Genomic DNA, 22,031 nt, shown 5'->3' with positions numbered 1-22,031 from the left:
TTTCCCGGTATTAGGGCGCACATGTGACATATTAGCTGAATAAAGGGTAACTGGTGGTCTCTTACCCAGCCAATATACACCTCTTATAAGTCCTGTTACCCCTTATAATTCCGTTAAATTGCCGCTACAACGCTCTTAAGTAGCTATGTGAACTTAAGGCTGCCTAATTTGTGCCCATTTAAGAGTTATAAAAGCTGAAAAGACGCTTATACAGCTCTTATGCAGCTTTTATATTCCAGCTTCAAGCGTATTCGTACTTCATTATGCGGCTGCTATACAGCTAATCTGTGCTACTTGGGATACTGTAAGTATTTTCTTCAAATCAGTGGAACTTCAACCCCCTTTGACTCCTCAAGAATTCACCTAGCGTTATCTTAGGTTAATAACGAAAACGCTCTCGGCGCTTTAAGCTAAAAAACTGATTTATGCCTATAATGGCGTTCACCGTCATTATACAAGCATCCGGCATGTCCTACGCATATATCATTGAGCCCCCGAAAGTTAATGAGTGGACGGCGCGTGCTTGGCCCGGGGGCGAATTTACAAAAGCTATACTATTTCAGTCACGACTCAGATTCTAATAGGTGAGCTTTTGTTTATGCATATTACTTGACAATATCTATACCGTTTCAGTAAAAAGTACTCACTGAAATGGATTAGCTTTTGGCATACATATTTTCAAATATTATTTACGCCAAAACCTAGTCAAGTTTAGTAAGTTCAGTCACGTTTGAATGTGATATCAATTACTCAAATGGTTTACATTTTGTCGCGATATATTTAAACATTAATGCTCTCACAATACCTAGTCGAGCGGAGTCTCGCCGTCATTATTCAATATTATTCATCGAGTATTATTTGTACGACACTAAAGTTCACTGAATATTGATTTCAACAATTATTTTTTTACTAAATTACCTTTCACCTAGTATTCACGTTAAATTGTCAAAAAATTAGTTTAGGTTAGTTTGATCTGCAACCTCCAAGAAAACGAAATGTTGCTGGAAAAGTGGGTTAGGTTAGAACTGCGACCCCCCAGAAAACGAACTGTTACCAAAAATTTGGGTTAGGTTAAGTTAGAACTGCGACCCTCAAGAAAATGAACTGTTGCCAGAAAAGTGGCTTAGGTTAGGTTAGAACTGCAACCCCCAGGAAAATGAACTGTTGCCAGAAAAGTCGTTCTATGTAAAGAAAAGTCGGTTCGCTGTTTGGTCGCAGTTCACCTAACACACTCCTCCTCGCTTCGCTCGTCGTCGCACCTATCTTGACTCAGTTAACTCTGTCAAATGACTAGACGATATCGTATTAATAATTATCTAGCAAATGGAATGATTTGACCAAAGAAATGACACTCCAAACGTTGTACACATAATAATAATATACTTAACAATAATTCTATAAAGTAAAACATTGTCATGATGAAAATTTGGCGAATGTTGGTTGCCAAAGTAAATCATTTGCGAAAACTTGTCTGGCAAGTGAAATTCGGACACTAAAACTTCGGAGAAAAGGCAGAATAGCATAGTAAATCTTGGTCCTTAAATAAATCATCTACTTCATTATGTACCAATGTATTATAAAATACAGTCGACTTATAATTTATATTATGATTTCACACTAAACATGTCCTAATAAGAAATCTCAACTGATATAGTTGTTAAATGAAAAAAAAATTAGGCATTTTTAAGTAATTAGCACGAACAGTAATTAATATAATACAATCGGAGTCATTACTAAAATATTATTCAAGTTTTAGATCGCAACAAGCTAGCATTTGTAGCAACAATATCCATATTAATTTAGCCAACAAAGTCTATACGATTTCAGTAAATTTCTGTACTGTAATGGATTAGGGTTTGGTCAAGTTTTGTCCAAACAAAAGCTAATCCAGTTCAGTTCGCATCCGGACCTTGTCAGTATAGGCTTTGTAAATTCGCGGCCCGGGGGTACCAGAGGCGTTCTTCCATTTGCCTACCGAGCTGGCTTGCTTGACCGCTTGGATAAACCAGCGTAAATATACCTACACGCTCTTTAGTAGTGACGGATCTCGAGATCTCCTTACATTAGTTAGTCTTTCACTGGTTCTTAAGAAGTCTTTAAGAATACATGACCAGACTGGCTCGGTCACGCACCTCGACAGGTGCGCGAGGTGGGGCTATAGGCTCCAGGCACCAGCGATACTCTCCATGATAACGGCTGATGTCTTGATAACGATTTAGGCCTAGTGGTACAGCACCAGTGCCTTCGGCAGTTTTCGGGTACAGATTCTTTCTGTTACAAAGAGAGATCACAGATCACCGCTACAGATCGGTAAATATGAAGGTGAAATGAGGTGCGAGAAGTGAGCAGAGAAGAATGTAAGGATTTAGCCGTAAGTAATTAATTTGTTTTATTCGTTGGATTTATGCCACGAACACGCTGACACATTGAGTTAGATAATTCTGTTTTGTAATGTATTTTTAATAAGGAAGGAATAACAGGACTGGGTTTTGCATTGCCATTTTGTTTGCATAAGGACAGGAAACTCTGTGAAAACAATATAAATACATCAACTTGGAAACTAAAATGTAAACCTTCGAAATGCACGGTAACACACCCATTAGACGTTAATAGAGGAAACGCCAAATGAAGCCGAGCCAACAAAAACAGAGAGGTCCGATAGGAATGCAAATATAGATTAGATTACATCTAGGGTTACCAGATACCTATTCTGATTCCGAAAATACGAGGATCATGAACAAAATTCCTGATACACAAACCGCAAGTTGGTCTTCTCGGTAAATTATCTTCGAGTTATAGAAAAAACGTTAAACCGTATTCAGTGTGTAAAAAATCGTCCCTTATTTTATTTGAAAGCGGTAAAAATACCGAAATGAGCAAACCACCGAAATGTCTCACATCTCAGGAAAAATCGGCGGCTGGTAACCCTGATAGAATCTCGATATCGGGGTGAATAGACATCCTGCCTTTGCCTCGTGGTATCGAGCCGGCTCGGTCCCATTTCCTATCGTAATCGTTACGTTAAGGTGACACTAATGATTGCAGCGACCTCTTAAAATGTCTTGAGAATCTTCTGATCGACGTTCATCTGTTTTCCGCGCGGAGAAACCAATTCTTCCATCGTCTAGTTTGGAATTTGGAATATTAACGTAGCGCGAGGTAAAGTTTGCTAGAACTTTAAAATTGAAAATGTTTGGAAGTAGGAAGGAGTTATGCGAGGAAGGTCCGATATCAAATTCCACAGATCGAAATTACAGTTTGACTCAATCAACGAAATCATTCAATAAATCGAAGAAGATAACCGGCTACATGAAATGAATATCATCAATAAGTTGTTATTGGCATCTTAATGTGTAATCAAAAATTCCGGTGCCCATAGCTCCGGCCACCTGTGATTAGAGCTCCCTAGCGTACTCGTAATGACTGCCTGCGCGGGCGCCGAGAGCCTCGGGCAACATGCAGCCTGTATCTTCACAAAACCTTTTATAAACGGTAGTTTACTTCATGTCTAGTATAATTGTAGCTAGATGCGGGTAAGAGTATAAGTAATCGGAGGTCAGACGTGAATTGGTTCTCGTGGTGAAAAAGTTTTCTGAATAACCGACTCTGGCGCATCGCAGGTAGACGCAGACGCCTCGAAAGGGATAGATTAACGACAGATCTACACTCGACGCCATTTTTTACCAAACTTCATTACAACCCGCTTTGTCTGGATTCTTTATTGTCATTGACATTTGATTAGGTAGGAGTGACTCCAAACATTTCAAACTGCACCCATTGTACCGTAACGCTCGGAAAGTATCATATTACTTCCGAGAATAATTCTAATATTGACACGTACTCGGATTCGGCTGTTCCAACACAATAGGCAGGCGATTTAAGTTTTAAATAAAGTCTCCAATTTGGTGTTTACAATAGGGTGACCTTTTCAGAATCGATACGTGCTTAATATTCTACAAAATTACTTCCTAGGACGAACATTAGCTTTAAGAAACAAAAGGTTACTGCGTTTAGTTTGTGCATTGACAACAACATTAAGGCCAACATTAAGACCTTAATTTCGTTGGTGAAGTATTGCTAGAGTCTGGCTAGCCAAAAATTGTTGACAGATATTTCGTTGTTGTGTCTATGATTAAAAAAAAACTAAAAGTCAGTTGTCAATTTATGTCATTCATTCAAATTGTTTTCGGTTTAAAAGGGATATATTTTAAATAATATTAATAATATCTATACTGAGTGAGGTTCGCAAACTATTATTTAAGCTCGTAAATAATTACGACAATGTGCGAAGTCGACGTGTAGCGTTATATAATGAAAAACTGCAATGTTTACAATCCCTAAACAAATGTAAACATATTAGGAGGTTGGTGCTCTATAAATATTTTGATACTTAGCATTTAGCATATTTGGCATACTACTTATGTATTTTTTTTTGTGATTGATTTATATTACGGTGTTATCGAAATAGGTCTTATTTACACTACATTTCATTTTTCGCCTTGTTACAATGGTATATGGTGAGAAAGTGTTAATATATGTGTTTATCGTTGACTGTACTTTACATAGTGGTAGAAATGATGTGAGCTGACTTTGAGTGCACGTCAACGTATATTTAACTTATATCCTTAGGTACCTTGCGTGTGCACAGAAAATCAAAAATATTGTCTAGTATCAAAACTATAATTCCTACTACACAAAGTGTGACCAGCCCATGATTTTTTGAATTTCCCGCCAAACATTTGTGTAATATTTCAGTAGCCAGACTCTATTCAGACATGATTCGGTATTAGTCATTCTAAGAACGCTAATTGCAACTTCACTGAGAGAAAAAACTAACAAAAACACACTTAGAATTACAAAAATAAAACTTAATCCGGGGACAAGGAGAGTCAACTAATAGGAACAAATTGACTTTTGCAATTTCCATTTAGTAGGAAATACAACTTCTATATTTGTAATTTGAAGTATGCTAGAGTAATTTCAGAAATTTGGTTTTGTTATTCCGAGAGGTGCTTTAGCAATATCGGAGGTGATGACGTCATGGGTGAAAACTAACCGTTTTGTAATTCTAAGCGTGCTTTAGCAATATCGGAGACGATGACGTCATAGGTTTTACTAAACTGTACTGCGATTCCAAGCTAGCTGTTGTTATTCTAGAGATAATGACGTCACAGGCAAAAACTAAACTGTTTGCAATTCCTCCGCCCCTAGCAAACGGGCGCCGCGAGAGTATGTCGCGCGCGTGGTAGCTACCCGTCTCTATTTCTGTCTGTATGAATAAAAAAGCATTTGGTAGTATATCTCTGTACTAAAGAGGCACTATAAAAGCCTGTCGAGATATTCTACCCATTCCTTTCTTATTCATACAGTCAGAAAGAGACTAGTAGTTATTACGCGCGCAACATGCTCTCGCGGCGCACCTGTGCTAGGGAGGTTGGAATTGCAAACAGTTTAGATTTACCTTTGATGTCATTATCACTAGAATAACAACAGCTAGCTCGAAGTTGCAGAACAATATATTCCTGTAGACCCCAACTACACAGTAGGTCGCGGGTTAATATGTCCATGGCCCACAATATATCCTAAATTTATTATTTAACTTAAGTATGTTTTAAACAAAGAAGACACGAGACACGCCCGCCCGACATCCGACACAATACTAACTCTAACCAAATGAACGTAGCAAGTAGCTGTGTTGGTATTACAAAACTCGTTTAGTGATTGGTACAACAATGAACATAAACACAACAAGTCTATCTACTAAATACCAGTAAACTTTGTAATGTCGCTATAGTAACAACTGAATTGTTATTTTAAATGGGGTAATGTTATTCCCGCGAACTCGTTTTTTAGATATTACAAAACTATGTAAGTGAGACATTTACTAAAATCATAACTTGAAATCACAGATGCTTTTTTCCAAAAATCACAAACTTTACTAGTAAAAATCGGAGAATTTTAGTAGTAATAAAAATGGATTGTAACAAATACTGAACTTTGTTTAATGCTCCATTTACTAAAGTCTGTTTGCTGAAATTAGATTTAGTATTACTGAGCTGTTTGTAGAAATAAATAAATTTTACAGAAATAGTGAAACTTCCATGATTACTACTAAAACTTCATTTTTTCCCCCAGTACAGAACTGTTTATTAATTCCTGGTGGTGATTTTTCTCTCAGTGTTCAAGCTTTGTTAACGATTTGTTGTGCATGATTTATTAGACTAACTGTAAAATAGCTACTATGAATGATCGTTAGCCAAATGAGTATTAAATACTGTAATAGTAGGTTAAGTTTGTTTATATTCGTCGGTACGATAATAGTGAACCATTGATCATTATTTGTTAGCCTGTAATGTAATGATCAATTGATCATTGTCAATTTGGTCACTTTTCTAATACACATAAAATAAACGGCATGATTTATTTATGACATGTATGATTACAGTTTACTTACTTACTTTCCATTGGTTAATTTCGCACTAATATTATTTTAAGTTTGAATAAAATTTATATTGAATAAATGTTCTTGTTTTCAGTGCTCTTGAACGTAGAGGAATTTAGTTATAATTTGTTGCTATGCTAGAATGTTTTTCTTTACCTGACCTATAAGTGCTATATTCCTATGTATTTCTGATTATTCCCTGTTTTTGTATGGCTATTAGTAATTGATGAACCATGTATCCCCGCCCACAAATTACAGTTTCCCAGAATTTTACAAATTGATTTAGCTTTTATAATCCAAGACCGGAATTAGGGGGCATTAAATGATGGGTCTGGTGAGGATAATCATAAGGATTCGCTATAAATAAAGATGTTACATATTTTATAAATTTATAACATAATATCATATACGACATAGGAAGGTTACCTCCAAAATGTTATTTATAAAATATAAACTAATAAACATCATATTTTGGTCTTCTTCTTCCTCGTTCCTTCAATACTGAGGATCGCGACCACATGCAACATGTCTCCATTGATTGCGGTCATAAGCCAAGTGGACCGCACGGTGCAGGCTGCCGCCACTCGTCTTCTTCATGGCGTCAGACCATCTCTTACGAGCCCCACCTTGAGCGTGTTTGCCATTCATTCGCCCCAAGATGATACACTTCTCCATATCATGCATTGGTGATCATATCATGTGTCCGAAAAATCTAAGGGTTCGTTCATGGCATGCTTTGGAGAGCCGTGTGGTAATACCGAGTTCTTCCAAAATAGAGATGTTAGTTCTTCTAGCTGTCCAAGGTATACGCAGCAGTCTTCGCCAACACCACATTTCAAAAGCGTCAATCTTAGCAACATTACAGCTTTTCAGGCTCCAAGTTTCGGCACCGTACATAAATATCGAGAAGACAAGAGCTCGAACCAATCGCACCTTAGTCGTACGTCGAATACCTCTGTTCCTCCAGATCTTGTCAAAGTTAGCCAGCATATTTTGGTAGAGGTGTAGAAATACTGCATTTAACATAATGGTAGGCTATGCGAAATTAAGTCTTACATTAATGGATTTAAAATTTTATAAATCATTTATTTATTAGTTTACTTAACAAATTATTTAGTCCACATTTAACAAAGTAGACCAACAGATGCCCTACAATACAAAGATAACGATATTGAGAATCAGATACGACCGACCGGTACCAAGGAAAAGTGCTGGATTTACACTACTTTTTCACGGTTTGATACGCCGACTCATTCAACTATGCACGTTCCGCATTAAATAAATGAATGTTATAAACATTTGCACACATATATTAGGTAGGTAGCTGCCACAATATCCAAAGTGTGAACACGAAAAAATCTGGTCATGCATGATGGTAAATCTTTTAAATGAATGTGGATTTTCAACCAGCACTTTTTGACGTGATAAGTTGATAACGTCTTATAAATCGATGAACACCTGTAGCATGCACGAAAAAGTGTCACGTTGTGGACAGATCTCCATGGTAACGTTGTGGACAGGTCTCCATGGTAACGTTACAGCCAGAGTACCTATACAATTTTTCATCAATGTTTTCTTATGACGTTATCACGCAAAATTATCGTCCGTAAACCGACTTTACAGACAACCATATTTTTTTTAAATAATTTATGGATATCAAACTACATAAAACAAATAAAATTATAATTCAACGTTTAGTTATCTGTGACTTTCAGCATTATAATGTCTGTGCGGAAAGAGAAGAGACGTGAAATGTCGGGGAGCCCATACCTTCTACGACTCTTCTCTTTCCGCACACCGACTCTACATAAGTATTTTTATAACGAACCAGTGCTAATATACCGAACGTTTCTGGACAGGTAAACAATACGTCCAAGGTTTTAGTAAATTAGCATACGTACAATAACTGTAGCATTCTGTACATTAGGTTTTACGGTGGATATTACGATACGAAGGACTTCCGGACGGTGCGCGTGCAATATTTACACAACAGTATCGCGCGCTCTATTAATAAATATAAAGGCCATGTGTTTCTTTTTTGTACATGTAAAATAAAAACTGTAAAGTGTTCATTTTAAATAGTTTTACACTTAGTATAACTTGCTGCCGCAACAATTTGAATGTACAAATATAGCTTATAGGATGTATAACCAACGGATACATGTCAGATTGTTACTATTAAAAGACCAGGCTAAAAGTATACTCTTGTATTGTAAATAAAATGAACTACCAGGGACACTACAGATCAAAATGCATGTTGGTAAATTATAAATTGAAATTGTTACCTAAGTATAGGTGAGTTACCTAAGGAACTGTAATTATATTCGACAAGTTGCTTTCATGATATGTATATGTATGTTTGCAAATAAATACTTACTTACTTACTTATATGAAAGGAGGTAGACAAGTCCTGAAATATGAACACAATTAAACAGCTAAAAAGGATGTGACATGTTTGTTCTCAACATAGTTATACTGTCCGTACAAAGGGCAAACAACAGTGTTTGCCTTTTGTAAGTAATTAATTGCAGCAGGAAGTCAATGGACACAATGAGGGAGCCCAGCCCAGCTGACCCCCCATCGCATAAGGACAATGTATTTCCTTTTTTCAAACAGCACTAATGGAAGTATATATTAACTAACTTAACATGTGTTTTATCAAGATAAATTAGACTTTGTTACAATGGAATAAGGTGCACAGTGTAAAAAATAAGTGGGGTAATTTGACCGTCAACTGAAAGCCGAGCATATGGCGGAATATCGCAATGTGTTTGATGTTATCTATTGAAAGTTGGCGAAAGGCTTTTAGCACATTTGGTCTCTTTGTTGGAGTTTCTTTCGTTTTTTTTAAATGAACATATACTTACATGTTCTGTCTGTTCTATTTTACCAGTCTAGGACTTTGCAAAATGCGATAGCATGCATGCTAGATTTAGGAAGATAATTCCATTACTTACATATATTTTACATGAGTTTAGTCCACATAAAACATTAGTTAATTAAAATAAAACATAATGAACAACTTAAAGGCATATTATGGCACTTTTCTTAAAAAAGCCCACCTGGTGCTCGTAGTGCTGGACTTCAAAGTATGTAGGTATACTAATATACTTACTCAAAATTACAGTTAAAACATTAAAAGTTATTGCTGGCATATAAATATAAGCCAACCTCCTAAATTAAACTTGGAAAAATTAAGTATACTTACTTAGTGATTTAAATTTGATACATCTAATCTAACATACTATATTATTTGGGCTCATTTCTGCAGCTAAATAATTATTTAATTACATAGCTATATTTTAGAACCCTGGGAGTCTCGATTATCAAACATGATAATAATTACGTATTAAAAATCATACTCGTAGCAAATTTAAAACAAATGTAGTTCATGCAATTATATGTACGCAAATGTCTTTATCACATTAGTATCGAGTGGTTAATAAAACTAATTGAAATTGATTGTAACAAAGATTTACATGTGTCGGCTTTCATGTGTAATTGAGTATATTAGTGTAAATTGTTTTGTAGCAATAAGGATACATAACACGATTGTTGACTTGTAATATCTCGAATACACGGAAATATATTTCCTACGTGTTATTAAATGTAGATTTAGAAAATGTATTGCTCACGTAATATGCAAGTGGATTACTCTCTCGAACATTACGTTTACTATGCGCGTATATTGTTTGCGTCTTTGTATCTTTGTGAATTATCACTTATATTTTATATTTTACTTTTATACTTTAACATATGTTTAAAAACTTTAAAAAGGTTAGTGAGATTAGTATCTGCCATCATCTATGAATGAACCTTATTACATTAATAATATACATTTGTATGTACTTGCAAAAGGTAAATTTACTTATATCTAAGATAAAATAGTATTTACAAAATAATCTTTAAATATTTGGATAAGTAAAAAAGATTCGCAAAGTAAATTTGCGAAAATAAGTTATCACGGATGGACAGGAAACAAGGACGCTGACCGATTGGCGCCCGCGCCTACATGACCAATTATTGGCAAATCGTAAAGATATTGTCCTTCAATCAATACGGCTTGTATTTAATTAAGATATACGGACTTCCTTAAGTTTCAAAATGAAGCTACGGTTTAAATAAAAACATATATAGAATTGATATTGAGTAAATAATTGCCAGGGGTTGCATTGACAAGCATTATTTATTTAGGTCTTGAATTTTAACGTTTTCAAGGTTACGAGTATTTTTCACTAAAAATAATCCCTAAAACAATTGAAACTCTCACGTGAAGTTTTTGACATATCTCAGTCAAAATGAAAACATAAAGGATGCATTTGAAGAAGCTACTTCAAGTTCGTTTTTGCATTGAATGAACCGTACGAGTTTACATTCAAGTACAATCTCATTATAGAGAGTACTTTAAGTTTCGAATCATTTGCAACAGACGCACGTTACTACCATTTCGAGGCATGTCGCCGCAAAGATAGACAATCTTAAATGTTCAATTATGACGCTTATCTGCGTCATTAATTGTGATGACTCATCATCGCGTCTTACCCTGTTTACAAATGCAGCATTGTTGGTCATGTTAGTGCATATAGTAACTTAACAGCAGTTTAAATGTGCATGTACAATGTTAGGTGCTAAAATTAAATACAACTTACCTTACTGTATATTTTTGACGGCATCATATAAACCGATTCGCTCGTGTAAACACGACCTTACTTATTGCAGATAAGTTTTATTTTGAAGCGATCAAGATGGCATTGATAATTAAAATAAAGTCTGTATGTTATTATTATTACACAAATCCACTGCTATACTCGATCGGAGTCTTGCACTTGGCCATAAATTAAATATTTCAAGTACATTTGTACATAAGTAAATTAAGTAATTGTAGGTTAGGGTAACAGCTAGACCTGGAATCGTACCGAATTACCTAAAAGTCCTAAAACATTTGTAAATAAATTATAACACAAACAAGATCTCTTCTTAGGGCCAAAATACTAGAATACATATCTAGGTAATAAGTAAACAAAACCGATTTGATCGCAAAACTCCCCGTGGTTGTCCGGGGCCAAACATTGGCTCCATTCAACAAACCCGTTGAAGAATCTTGTATTGAAGGTTGAACGCACGTTTCGTAGTGGGCTACCAGGTGGCATTGTAATAGTAACCAGTAACCAGTCCTCCCGTCCGCCTTGGCGAGGGACGCTCTGTATTCTCTACCTTTGTGATGAGATATTTAGCAGTGTGCGAAAATATGACGCCGCGACCTAACTTGGTCGTTTTTAGACAAATACATATGTATTTTTGTTAATTTTATTATCTCTCTTTCTTCAGTATAGAAAATTTATATTATTATGTGTATGTGTCGATACTGTCGATAAACAGATGAAAGGCCTGCCTGTTGAATTAAACATCTAATACTTTGTGGTATACAAAATGTTGATCTAAATTCTAAGCAAAAGGATAGAAGGATACATCTCGGTAATTTATGTATTGAAACAATTTTAATTCTGTTCTCAAGATGTACTTTTTTTAAACAACCACATGGTCGAACTTATGACCGTAAACTAGTATTTAATCGGAGATAGCAATAAGAAAAAAGCTAATATGGTGTGGTAAAACAACACGCACGAAAACATCGATTCTCCACACGCTGTGTAATCCGTAACATGGTGTTTGTCCAGAACGTGACGACCGATCCTAATCCTAACGCAACGGATTACAAATATCAATACACACTCACATACACCTTATTTTGAAAGCTATAGAGTCGTGGTTTGTTTGATTGGACTAGATTTTTAAGTTAGCTTTTTAGTTATCTAGCAGTTATTTCAGCTATCTCGTATTTGGCTCACAGCGCGCTGCAAATTTAGACTTTAGTTAAATCTAACAAAATCTCCTTTGCGTTGAGCACATGCTCGTAATAAGAAGTAATGTCAATGAAAGCTGTAGATCGTATCGAGATCTCCGACAATAGTCGATTCCCATATCCACCGATTACCGGCGAACTATTACGGTTTACGACGGTTTGATTAGCCCCGTGACTAACGATATGAGAGCACGGAATACGTCTTAAAAAGTAAAACGATTTACGATACCCATAAAAATTTAAGGCCTGTCCCTTTTATCGATAATTTAAAACCAATACCGGCGAATAAATCACACCTGTGTTCTAGAGGGATTCAAGTTATTACATAGTTTAATTTCGTGTTAAACTAACTAGATTTTTGTTTTTTGTATTTATTTTTTATTTATCCGCTTCCGTTCAATTTGTTTTGTAATAGTTAATTCTTTTAAGCCCTTAAAATAACCTTTGTCCGCTCCTTTCACTGATTATCGTTATGTTATGAATGTTTAGCTAATGATAATCATAATTACTCACTGTTAGTTTTTGTATAGTCCTAACGTATTGTTTTATCTCAGATAAAATGCTTACGGGAGCTTTTGTTGAGTTTTAACTACTTCATATATTTATTTTATTATATTCCGACAAAGGAGAATCGTTTTATTACTTTCTCCTAAAGTTAAAAGAGAAATAGTTTATCAATGTTTGTCACTCAAATGCATGTAAGACTTTTTGGTGTTACAGTCTACTTTATCACCCTAGAACAGTTAAAATAAATGTACACAACCTTATTGCAATGGTAATAAGGTGGAAAAGTGTATAGATGTTTATGAACAAGGCGTGCGCTCGCGCATAATGGAGGGTGCGCGGCAGATTCTTTTGATCGCCGCCGCTTTCCTGAAATCGGACAAATCCTAAGTACAATGGTATGGGTACGCGGCAACCGTTTCTTATCCGAGATAGCGGTAAAGGGTTTTGTTTGTACACATGTGTCTGATCTATATTTAAACAGGTTTTTAGTTGTAAATTTAGTTGCAAATTTACTATTGCTTGATCCGCGCATTAAAAGTAGCTACTTTATCTTAGGTAAAAAAAGGTAGTTTTCGCTTTTGCGGATTTTTCAACGATACTTGCACGCGTGACTGCTATGTGAACACGAAATTAATCTCCAATATTGCAGTAAAATAAGATTGCAGTTGCACGTTCCTGATAAAATGGTCAATTTGTCAATTTTATTTCGCCACCCATAGATTTCAAAGATTGGAACCAACGGGAACCGACGGGTAAGGAGACCGCGAATACCTCTACACGTCATTACTGCCACCGCAAGATCTTGGACAATAGGCACCTTGAGGTACCTATGTTCCTTGGGAATACCCTATTTCCTAGTTATGCTTATTAGTCATTTGGTGCAATTTCAACACAAATAGTAAGTCTGAAGTGGCGCGGCGAATTGTGTTTGTTAGTGGGCTGGTAAATGTGTGTCGATGCGTGGAAAATGGCAGCTGTGAGGTCATCGTAATTCGTTTCATAAATATGCATACATATTTTCTCTTTCAGATGCAGGCAAGTTGAAAAACTAATTTAAAATATCTATTTATATTTAAAGAAAAAAAATTGAGCCATTTGTTACTCCTCTAGTAGACTTACGCGTTGCTGAGGAGGCAATAGCCAGAATATATGGCGAATGAGTTAAAATAGAAATTGGTCAGGTAATTGAAAATAATAGATTTTATTTTCTTATTCAAAAACTTGCAGAAAATCATGTCTTGAAAATTTACCAATATTGGGTACCTTTAAGCCAGGTCATGAAAACGGTTACTGTTGGACCAATATAAACTCTATTTCTTAATGTGCGGTTTTTCTGGTATATACGTCTTAAAATCAGGATTTGTCCAAAGGATGCAGTGCGCGCTCTCCGATTGTAAGCCCAAAGGCCCGGCGTATCCTATTTTTGTCCCCCACAGTTTACAATTTGTTGGACATGAGCTATTTATTTAATGTCCGCGTTGCTCCGGCGGCCTAATGATTATTGCGCCGCTTTAATATATTTCAACAGACCCACAGACGACCTAAATATCACCGTCCTTGTCCCGCCCCCAGCGAATAAAGAAGATAGGCTTATCGATCGAATTCTGTAACATTTCACGCTTTAAAAATAGTATGTTTAGAAACTTGAAACTGTTAAGGGCAAAGGGTATTTAGAAATGTTGCTGAACTTTACTTGGCAAGTTAATTGCTCAGGAAACCGTAGCATTATCATAATGGCTCAGATTAATCAGGCTTTATGGGAAGGAACGAGGCGGTGAGGCTTTGGCCGCGGCTGTTAAGTACTATTGCTATTATGTAAACCCATTCTAAACGATACTGTATCTTTAATGGTTTCGGAGGATGTCAAAGGAATTGGATAGTGAATAATGTGGCATTTCTGTCTGGAATAGTCTGGATGGACAAGCGACTGTTTGAGGACGATGGTCCCAAAAAAGTCATCCTAATATTCCTAATGACAAAGGCAGTCTTTCCTTTTTGAGTCCTGTGATTCCGGGAGAGCTGAACATTTGAGCAGATAATTCCATAGACACTGTTTTATCGCCAAAATAATTCATAGTTCTTTAAGACTGTTATTATGTAGGACCCTAGTAAATCTATGGTCCTTCATTTAAATTAAGCGCGCATGCAGGAGAAACTAGGGTCAATAGGAACAATGGTCAAACAAATCAGTTCCCATTAAGCAGGCTTCGCTAGCAAGGAGTGAAATCCACATTTGCGGAACTGGCCGGTCAATTGAGCCGGCGCGCGCGCCGGTGACGTCACGGCTGTCTATCCCGATCTAAATTATACGCTTGCTGAGATATCGATCGCCTGATTTAGCTATTTAAGAATAAGAATAATAAGAATAATATTTATTTGAAAATAACATTGTTTACAAATATCAATAGGTATCCTGTGGCCGGTATGGCCCCACACTAGGCATAACTTTCATTTGCGGTAGGATAAATTAAATTAATTGGGACTTTGGGCAAAAGTTATGGTAATAAAGCATTTTTGAAGTTTGCTAATATTTTTACCTACAAACCTAATATTTAGTGAAAGAGTACGTTCTACTCTACTAATTTGCTCAAGCGTGTATAGTTATGTATGTGTCTATCCGAATTTCTTTTATCAGTATCAAAATTCATAACTGTAATAATTTTAATAGCTTACTATCATGTTCTTGTGAAGTAATATGTCGTACCGACTCTGTCAAATATCTCGGCTTACTCATAGACGAAAACTTAAATTTCAAAGCCCATATAAAATGTCTCTCTAACAGAATTAGAAAAACGATGTACATATTTAAGAAACTTAGACACTCCGCAGACTTGATACTCTTAAAATATATATATATATCCCTATGTCAGTCTCTAATCACATACGCCATCTCAGTATGGGGCAGTGCCGCCAAGACGTCAATCTTAATGGCTGAAAGAGCTCAACGTTCGGTCTTAAAGGTAATGCTCAAAAAGCCCTTCCGATATTCGACAAGCAGCCTCTACCAAGAAGCTAAAGTACTCACAGTCCGCCAGCTCTACATACATAAAGTCTGTCTTTCGATACATAGAAACGCTGTTAAGTCTGAAAATTATGCGGAATAACTTTCTAAACGCGTATTTAAATTACCTATCCCGAGGGTAAATACCGCTTTTGGGAGACGATTTGGCGACGTCCTTAGCTCTTTGATCTATAATACGGCCGTAAAGTTCCAGAGCGAATTAATTAATTGCACTGTGCATGTAGCTAAAAGGTTACTTTTTAATTGGTTATTATCACTTGATTATAATGAGACTGAGACATTACTTCTAAAAATTGTTTAAAACAATTCTGGAATAAATATAAAACTAACTAAACTAGATTAAAATTTGATAACTCTAAAAATTGTTTAACTCAAGACTTTAATAGATATAGGTATAAAAATAACTGATTAGACTAAGATATTATTAACTGATACTAAAGTTGAACCTAGAAACAAAAATTAATAGTAATGTTATAACAGATTACATAGTTTTAAAAATGTTATAATTAAAATTATTTTACTTATCTTAAGTTGACTTGCATGACATACAATGTACATCTGGTCTCCCGCGATACAGGCCTAGCCTAATTCATAATTCATAATTCATAATTCATAATTTATTGCATAATAATCATGTGGTACAAGACAGATATTACATTAGGGTAAGTTCACACATGAACCCTGTTAGGGCACAGCAAATGTTTCTTAAAACTAAACTATAACTAGGACGTGCAGTGCAGGCACATATATGTACATAGTTTAAAATAAACGCATTTTGATACTTATGTTCAAGGCATAAGAATAAAAGCTAATAATTATTATTTAGCCGCCTAGTGCGGGGACTCCTGGAATCTCCGAATGTCAAGTTGGTTATGCACAACTCTTATCAGTAACTCGTGTTGTTATGTTACCACTGTATTCTTTCTGTGCAATAAAAATATTTTTTACTTTTTACTTTTTAGTATCAGTACCATACATTATATCCATCTGGTAAATACGAGCTGCACGTTTTTGGTCCTATCCAAGGTGTCTTAACAATAATTACACCATATCATATTACTACTGTAATTCCCCTTTTCAATATAATGAGCAAAATCTCGTGTTAACTCGCAATTTTTCCGCGCTTCAGTGTTAATGTTGGTATAATAACGCATTGTTGCAGTAATTACGCAGGAATTAACACTACTATAGTACTGTCATCAACACTATTAACTGTCCATAGGTGGACTCTAATGCCTTTGAAATAAAGTTCACGAATAGTTACCAGTGTGGAGGATGCGTCCTTCGCTGCACACAATAAGGGTCACTGGTACCTTGACCACCGAATAGATTTTATCATTTTATCGTATCCAGACGTCGCGGAATAATTGCTTTAATTATAATGCATGATAGTAATGATGGGATGAAAGGGCTATGAAAGACGTCGAGTGGTTGAGATGAATATGAACTTGTGATGTTACACTGAACTTTGAAGTGGAAGATAACAAGGAGAGGATTTGAATTCTGTGTTGTACCTACAGGAGAATAGGTATTGGACTTGGTGTTCTTCTATGTTTATATTATTAGATATTGTAGAGTTGTTTAAAACAAAGCATTGGTAATGCGTCTTTTGTAATTCCGAAATAATGAGTTGGCCTAATGAAGGTTCCCCACGTCTACGATTCTGATTTATGCTAAAAACACTTCAAATTCCTAAAAATAATTTGGCAATTGTGTTTTTTATTTTCACGAGCAGGGCAGAGCAGAACACATGTGTGTCTAATGTTTACAAATAATATAATGTGGCAGCCTTATTGACTCGCTCTTACAGCCTCTCACCAGTTCAATCAGATTTTTTTTACTTAGCACAAAAAACAAGGTCTTCGCAAAGATCTGCCGCCAGGAGCTTCTCATCTCAGTGGTGAGGCCGCTGCAAATAATCATGCATTAGATAATTAAGAGTCTAACCAAACGTGTGACAAACACTCAACTAGCTGAGCTGAGAGCGAGAGCTGTGAGAACACATTAATTACAGGAACAATGACAACCGCGACAGATTAATGGTAAGTTCAGCATGGCGTAATTTTTGCATAACCCAATAGGAAAGCCCGAGAGAGCCGGAAGCGAATGAATGGAGACATCAGCGTAAACACATTTGTTATGCTCTTGCGCACCTTACAGAGTTATTTTACGCACTTCCGGATGATTTACGTCCGACATGACATTATTTTGAGAAGCTTCTTGGAATGAAGTAGTGGAAAATTATTTTAATTCGCTCTTTCTAGCGGGGCCCAGCAGTTCCGCTTCACCACCATGTAATAGTGAAGTAGGGGTGAAGGAAGCGTAAGAACCCAAAAACAGACAATTAAGAAGACATTTATAAATTCGATTTATTATAGGAAATAACTAGCGGGGAGGCATGGAAGCTGAAGACAAATGCTGTTATTGAACTTTCAGACGCTTAATGAGAGAGTTTTAATTATATTATATCCTCTATCTATACATGACATCCAGTCAGAAAATATACTGAGGTATTTGAGCGCCACTATGTTGAGTTAAAAATGATGTATGTAGTGTTACCAGCTTTGGAAGTCTCTATTTTACAACAGTCATAGCGTGTACTGAATACCGGAATACCTACTAGGATGAATACCGGATGATGTTGATGTTTTTTTTTTGGCACTGCAGATGCGTGAGATATCGTGAAATAATGTGTTTATGCTCTAATATAATGACAATGTCTGTAATATTCTGTAAATATTGTTTAAAATAAAGTTTAAGTCATAAAGATTTATGAGTTTATGACATGGCAATATGATATCGGCAGGACCAGATAAGCCTAGGCGGGGTATGTAGAACCTTTTCTTTAGGCAGGTAGATCTAAAAAGGGTGCAGGGCAATGGCGCTGCGCAGACAGACAATAGCCTACATTGCCTCTATGGATAATCCAGACTCGATCCTGCAACTGATTATTTAAAACTGTTTTCGTTCAAATGCAATATTTTGGTATAGTTTTAGCAATATTTGGTACCCAGAACAGCACTAATTTTTAGCCTGAACTTCTTGAGCTTACAGGCTCTCTATCTTAGTCACTTTAATGGTTAGTAGCGAGTTTTTTTACCACTGGGTTGACCACCTTTCTTGTCTTTGGCTTTAAAATACATACTAGGTACCTCTACAACGAACGTGTACAGGTTGGTCAGTATGGCATAAGTGTCGTTTCTATCAATTTGATATATGTAAGTAAAAATCTCCCGTTGCCCGTAGAACCGATGGCCGTTGGGGCGGAAAGGTCCTCGAGTGGCGACCACGTATCGGAAGGCGCAGCGTGGGTAGACCCCCCACAAGGTGGACTGACGACCTGGTAAAGGTCGCGGGAGTCCGCTGGATGCGGGTGGCGCAAGACCGGTCATTGTGGCACTCTTTGGGGGAGGCCTATGTCCAGCAGTGGACGTCCTCTGGCTGATGTGATGATGATGAAGTAAAAATCTTTAGAACATATAACATTCTCGACAAATCGAATCGCAGTAGTGTCAGTCGGACAGACCTCACGCGCAGCGACAGCGGCGCATCGTGCGAATAGGAACACTTGCGCAAGCGGCTAAACTAAACCGGGTAACTCTTTATTACCTCTACGTTTCGCTGATAAATTGGGACGATACAGTTTAAAAATAACTTTCTTACTTTATTGTGTAACTAAGGTTAGACGTCAAAATGCTTACCAGAATTATAACGCTATGATAATTTTGATTGACAGCTTAGAACGGCTATTGTTTGTTTTTCAAATGAGGATTTTTACGATGAATTATGACGGTAGCTGGTTATTTACATATGTAAGGAGAAAAAACGATTAACAGATGAACGTTCCTTGTATGGTCGAAGAAGTCAATTTTCGGTGATCATAAGGCAAGACCTCCTCCTAAGTCACGAGTTCCTTTAAAAAGAACAAATTAAAATCGAATTTTGAACTACAATGGAATAAAAGAAGGTTCCAAATTCAAAACTGCAAAAATGTCTCTGGGTCTTCGGAGGATAATGTTATGAGAAGATTGAGAAGGTAGTTTCAGACCAATATGAACATTAGTCGGCCCTTCAAATGTGATTGATGCATCCTGCCCTTAATCACATAAGACCACAGTCTATTTCTAGTTTCTGTTAGACCACACCAAAATTACGTTATGAAGATCAAATTCCCCTAAATTGTGAATTTGATCCCATCAAAACTTAATGGTTTATTTAAGAATACGGGTAACTTTACGAATAACGTTCTGGTGGACATACAGACTGCTGATAACGCCGGTCTGGGATATGACCCCCATAGTTTTCCAGCCCTTGACGAACTGACGCCAGCGGGTCACCGGACCCCCTGGGTTCCAGCTCCCCCTCCTCACTACGTTTTAGATACTTCTGATAACTTACAGACTGAAGACGACGCCGAAGGTCTTGGATATGACCCCCATGGTCTTCTTCCAGCCCTTGACGAACTGGCGCCGGCGGGCCCCGCGGACCCCCCGGGCCTCCAGCTCAGCGTACCGGTTAATGTTGGCGACTGGATACCGTCATGTCCACAACACTACACTCACTTAGTCAGACGTATTTTTCACTGTTACTTTTCAAATTGTCAGCAAATTTTTCGAAAAAAACTTCGCAATATATTGGGATATTTATCACGTTCGTCTTTTAAGTCAGTTACATTCGAGTTTTCTAAGTAATATAACACTGGGGTGCACGTTTCGGATCACAGTTCCTTTTTCCAATCGTCGGATTGTCAGTTGTTTCCAATTGTTCGAAAATTTATTAAATAATCATAACACAGGGCGCATAAGCAATGAAATCTAATTCTAAATGTTTATATTTTTATTCATTTTAAACTGAAGGAAGCTTAGTTTTCCATTTAAAAAGTTCGAAGTCGTAAGTGTGCTATGCGTGCGGCGCGGAGACGTTCGTGCAGCAGCGCGGCTCGAGCGACACTGACTACACCGCGTAGCAGCTACGGCGTAGGAGCGAGCTTTTGCCGACGCTCCACTTTCAGGCTGAAAGCTTGCGTCATACAGTTTATGAACAACTTTGTACGGTATAATGTAAAGTTGACAGCGTTTTGTTTTAAATGCGATTTTTTTAAAGCTTGAGTTTTTACGGTGCGTGCTTTTTACGATTGCGTTTATAAGGAGCTTTGAAGGTTTGATATTACACAACGCAAGTTTGACAATGTTGTTTGTGGTTTCTGTTGTTTTTATAATTGTTAATTTTTCGCCGGGAAACATAAGAAAAATTACAATGCATAATAAACCGCTGTTTCATTTACAATTGTATGGTCTCGTATTTTTATGGACATAATGTGATTTATAATTGTCAATAGGTTTTACCTCCATTTCGACTGTAAATCTTATTGAGCTACTGCCCTGAAAGCTTAGGTAAAAGGATTAACAAATAACTTTTGGATGAGACTAGCCCAGGACCGGGATAAGTGGCGTACACGAAGAGAGGCCTATGCTCAGCAGTAGGCGACTGAAGGCTAGAATGATGATGATGATGATGATAGTGTTTGTATTTTGTATAGGTACTACAATGTGATGAAACTGATTTGACATAAATTCTTATGACCATGACATGAATAACATATCTAAAACGGTCAACGTTTGCCATATGTGGGTCTACCATAGGAGTCCAGTAACTAATAAACAACCAGAAATACCTCCACACTCCCCACTTGGAATAGGGAATATTACGCAAAACTGCGTGGGGGGCGCCACTACCACTATCCATCACAATCTGGGGGTCTACCGCGAAACAAGAAAATCTAAATTGCGTTATCTAACCTCTCTATCCCCGGGTATGTCCTTAAACTACGTCCAAGACCACCGGTGGACGGGCAGCAGCGTCCCTCAAATTCGGTGTACTCGACTGCGATCGCCAACCCGCCTGCCTAGCGTGGTGATTATGGCATACACCCCCCAAAGGGGGAGGCCTATGTTCAGCAGTGGACGTCTTATGGCTGAGATGATGATGATGATGAACCTCTCTATCACTCTTGCATATTCGAGCGATAAAGAGGCAAGAGGCAGGTAACTAAATTTCGATTTTCGCGTTTCCCTGGTAGGCCCTTGTTAACAAGCCACCTTGATGCATCAATGTCATATTTTATTGTCTGTGACAACTTGTCAAAAAACAGTTTAAGGCACAGTACGTATAAGTTACTCTATGGTTTACTAGCTAGC

At 36.9% G+C, this 22,031-nt stretch overlaps 1 protein-coding gene across 7 annotated transcripts in view; it reads right to left on the bottom strand.

Moving 5' to 3' along the window:
• The window catches only part of LOC134792983 (E3 ubiquitin-protein ligase HECW2), a 176,978-nt gene that overhangs the window by 16,020 nt on the left and 138,927 nt on the right, over window positions 1-22,031 (bottom strand). The window contains exon 1 of one of the 7 annotated variants that reach the window (XM_063764483.1): window positions 20,233-20,462. The exons of the other annotated variants lie outside the window; for them this stretch is intronic. Within the exon in view, the coding sequence (XP_063620553.1) occupies window positions 20,233-20,273 (41 nt within the window). The 5' untranslated portion in view covers window positions 20,274-20,462. Of the gene's footprint in view, window positions 1-20,232; window positions 20,463-22,031 lie in introns of those variants that run through there. 7 annotated transcript variants of the gene reach the window in all.

This window comes from Cydia splendana, chromosome 8, assembly GCF_910591565.1.
Source record: "Cydia splendana chromosome 8, ilCydSple1.2, whole genome shotgun sequence".
In the NCBI taxonomy this organism is placed as follows: domain Eukaryota; kingdom Metazoa; phylum Arthropoda; class Insecta; order Lepidoptera; family Tortricidae; genus Cydia; species Cydia splendana.
The sequence above is the reverse complement of the archived record's forward strand: the minus strand, read 5'-3'. Positions and strand labels throughout refer to the sequence as shown.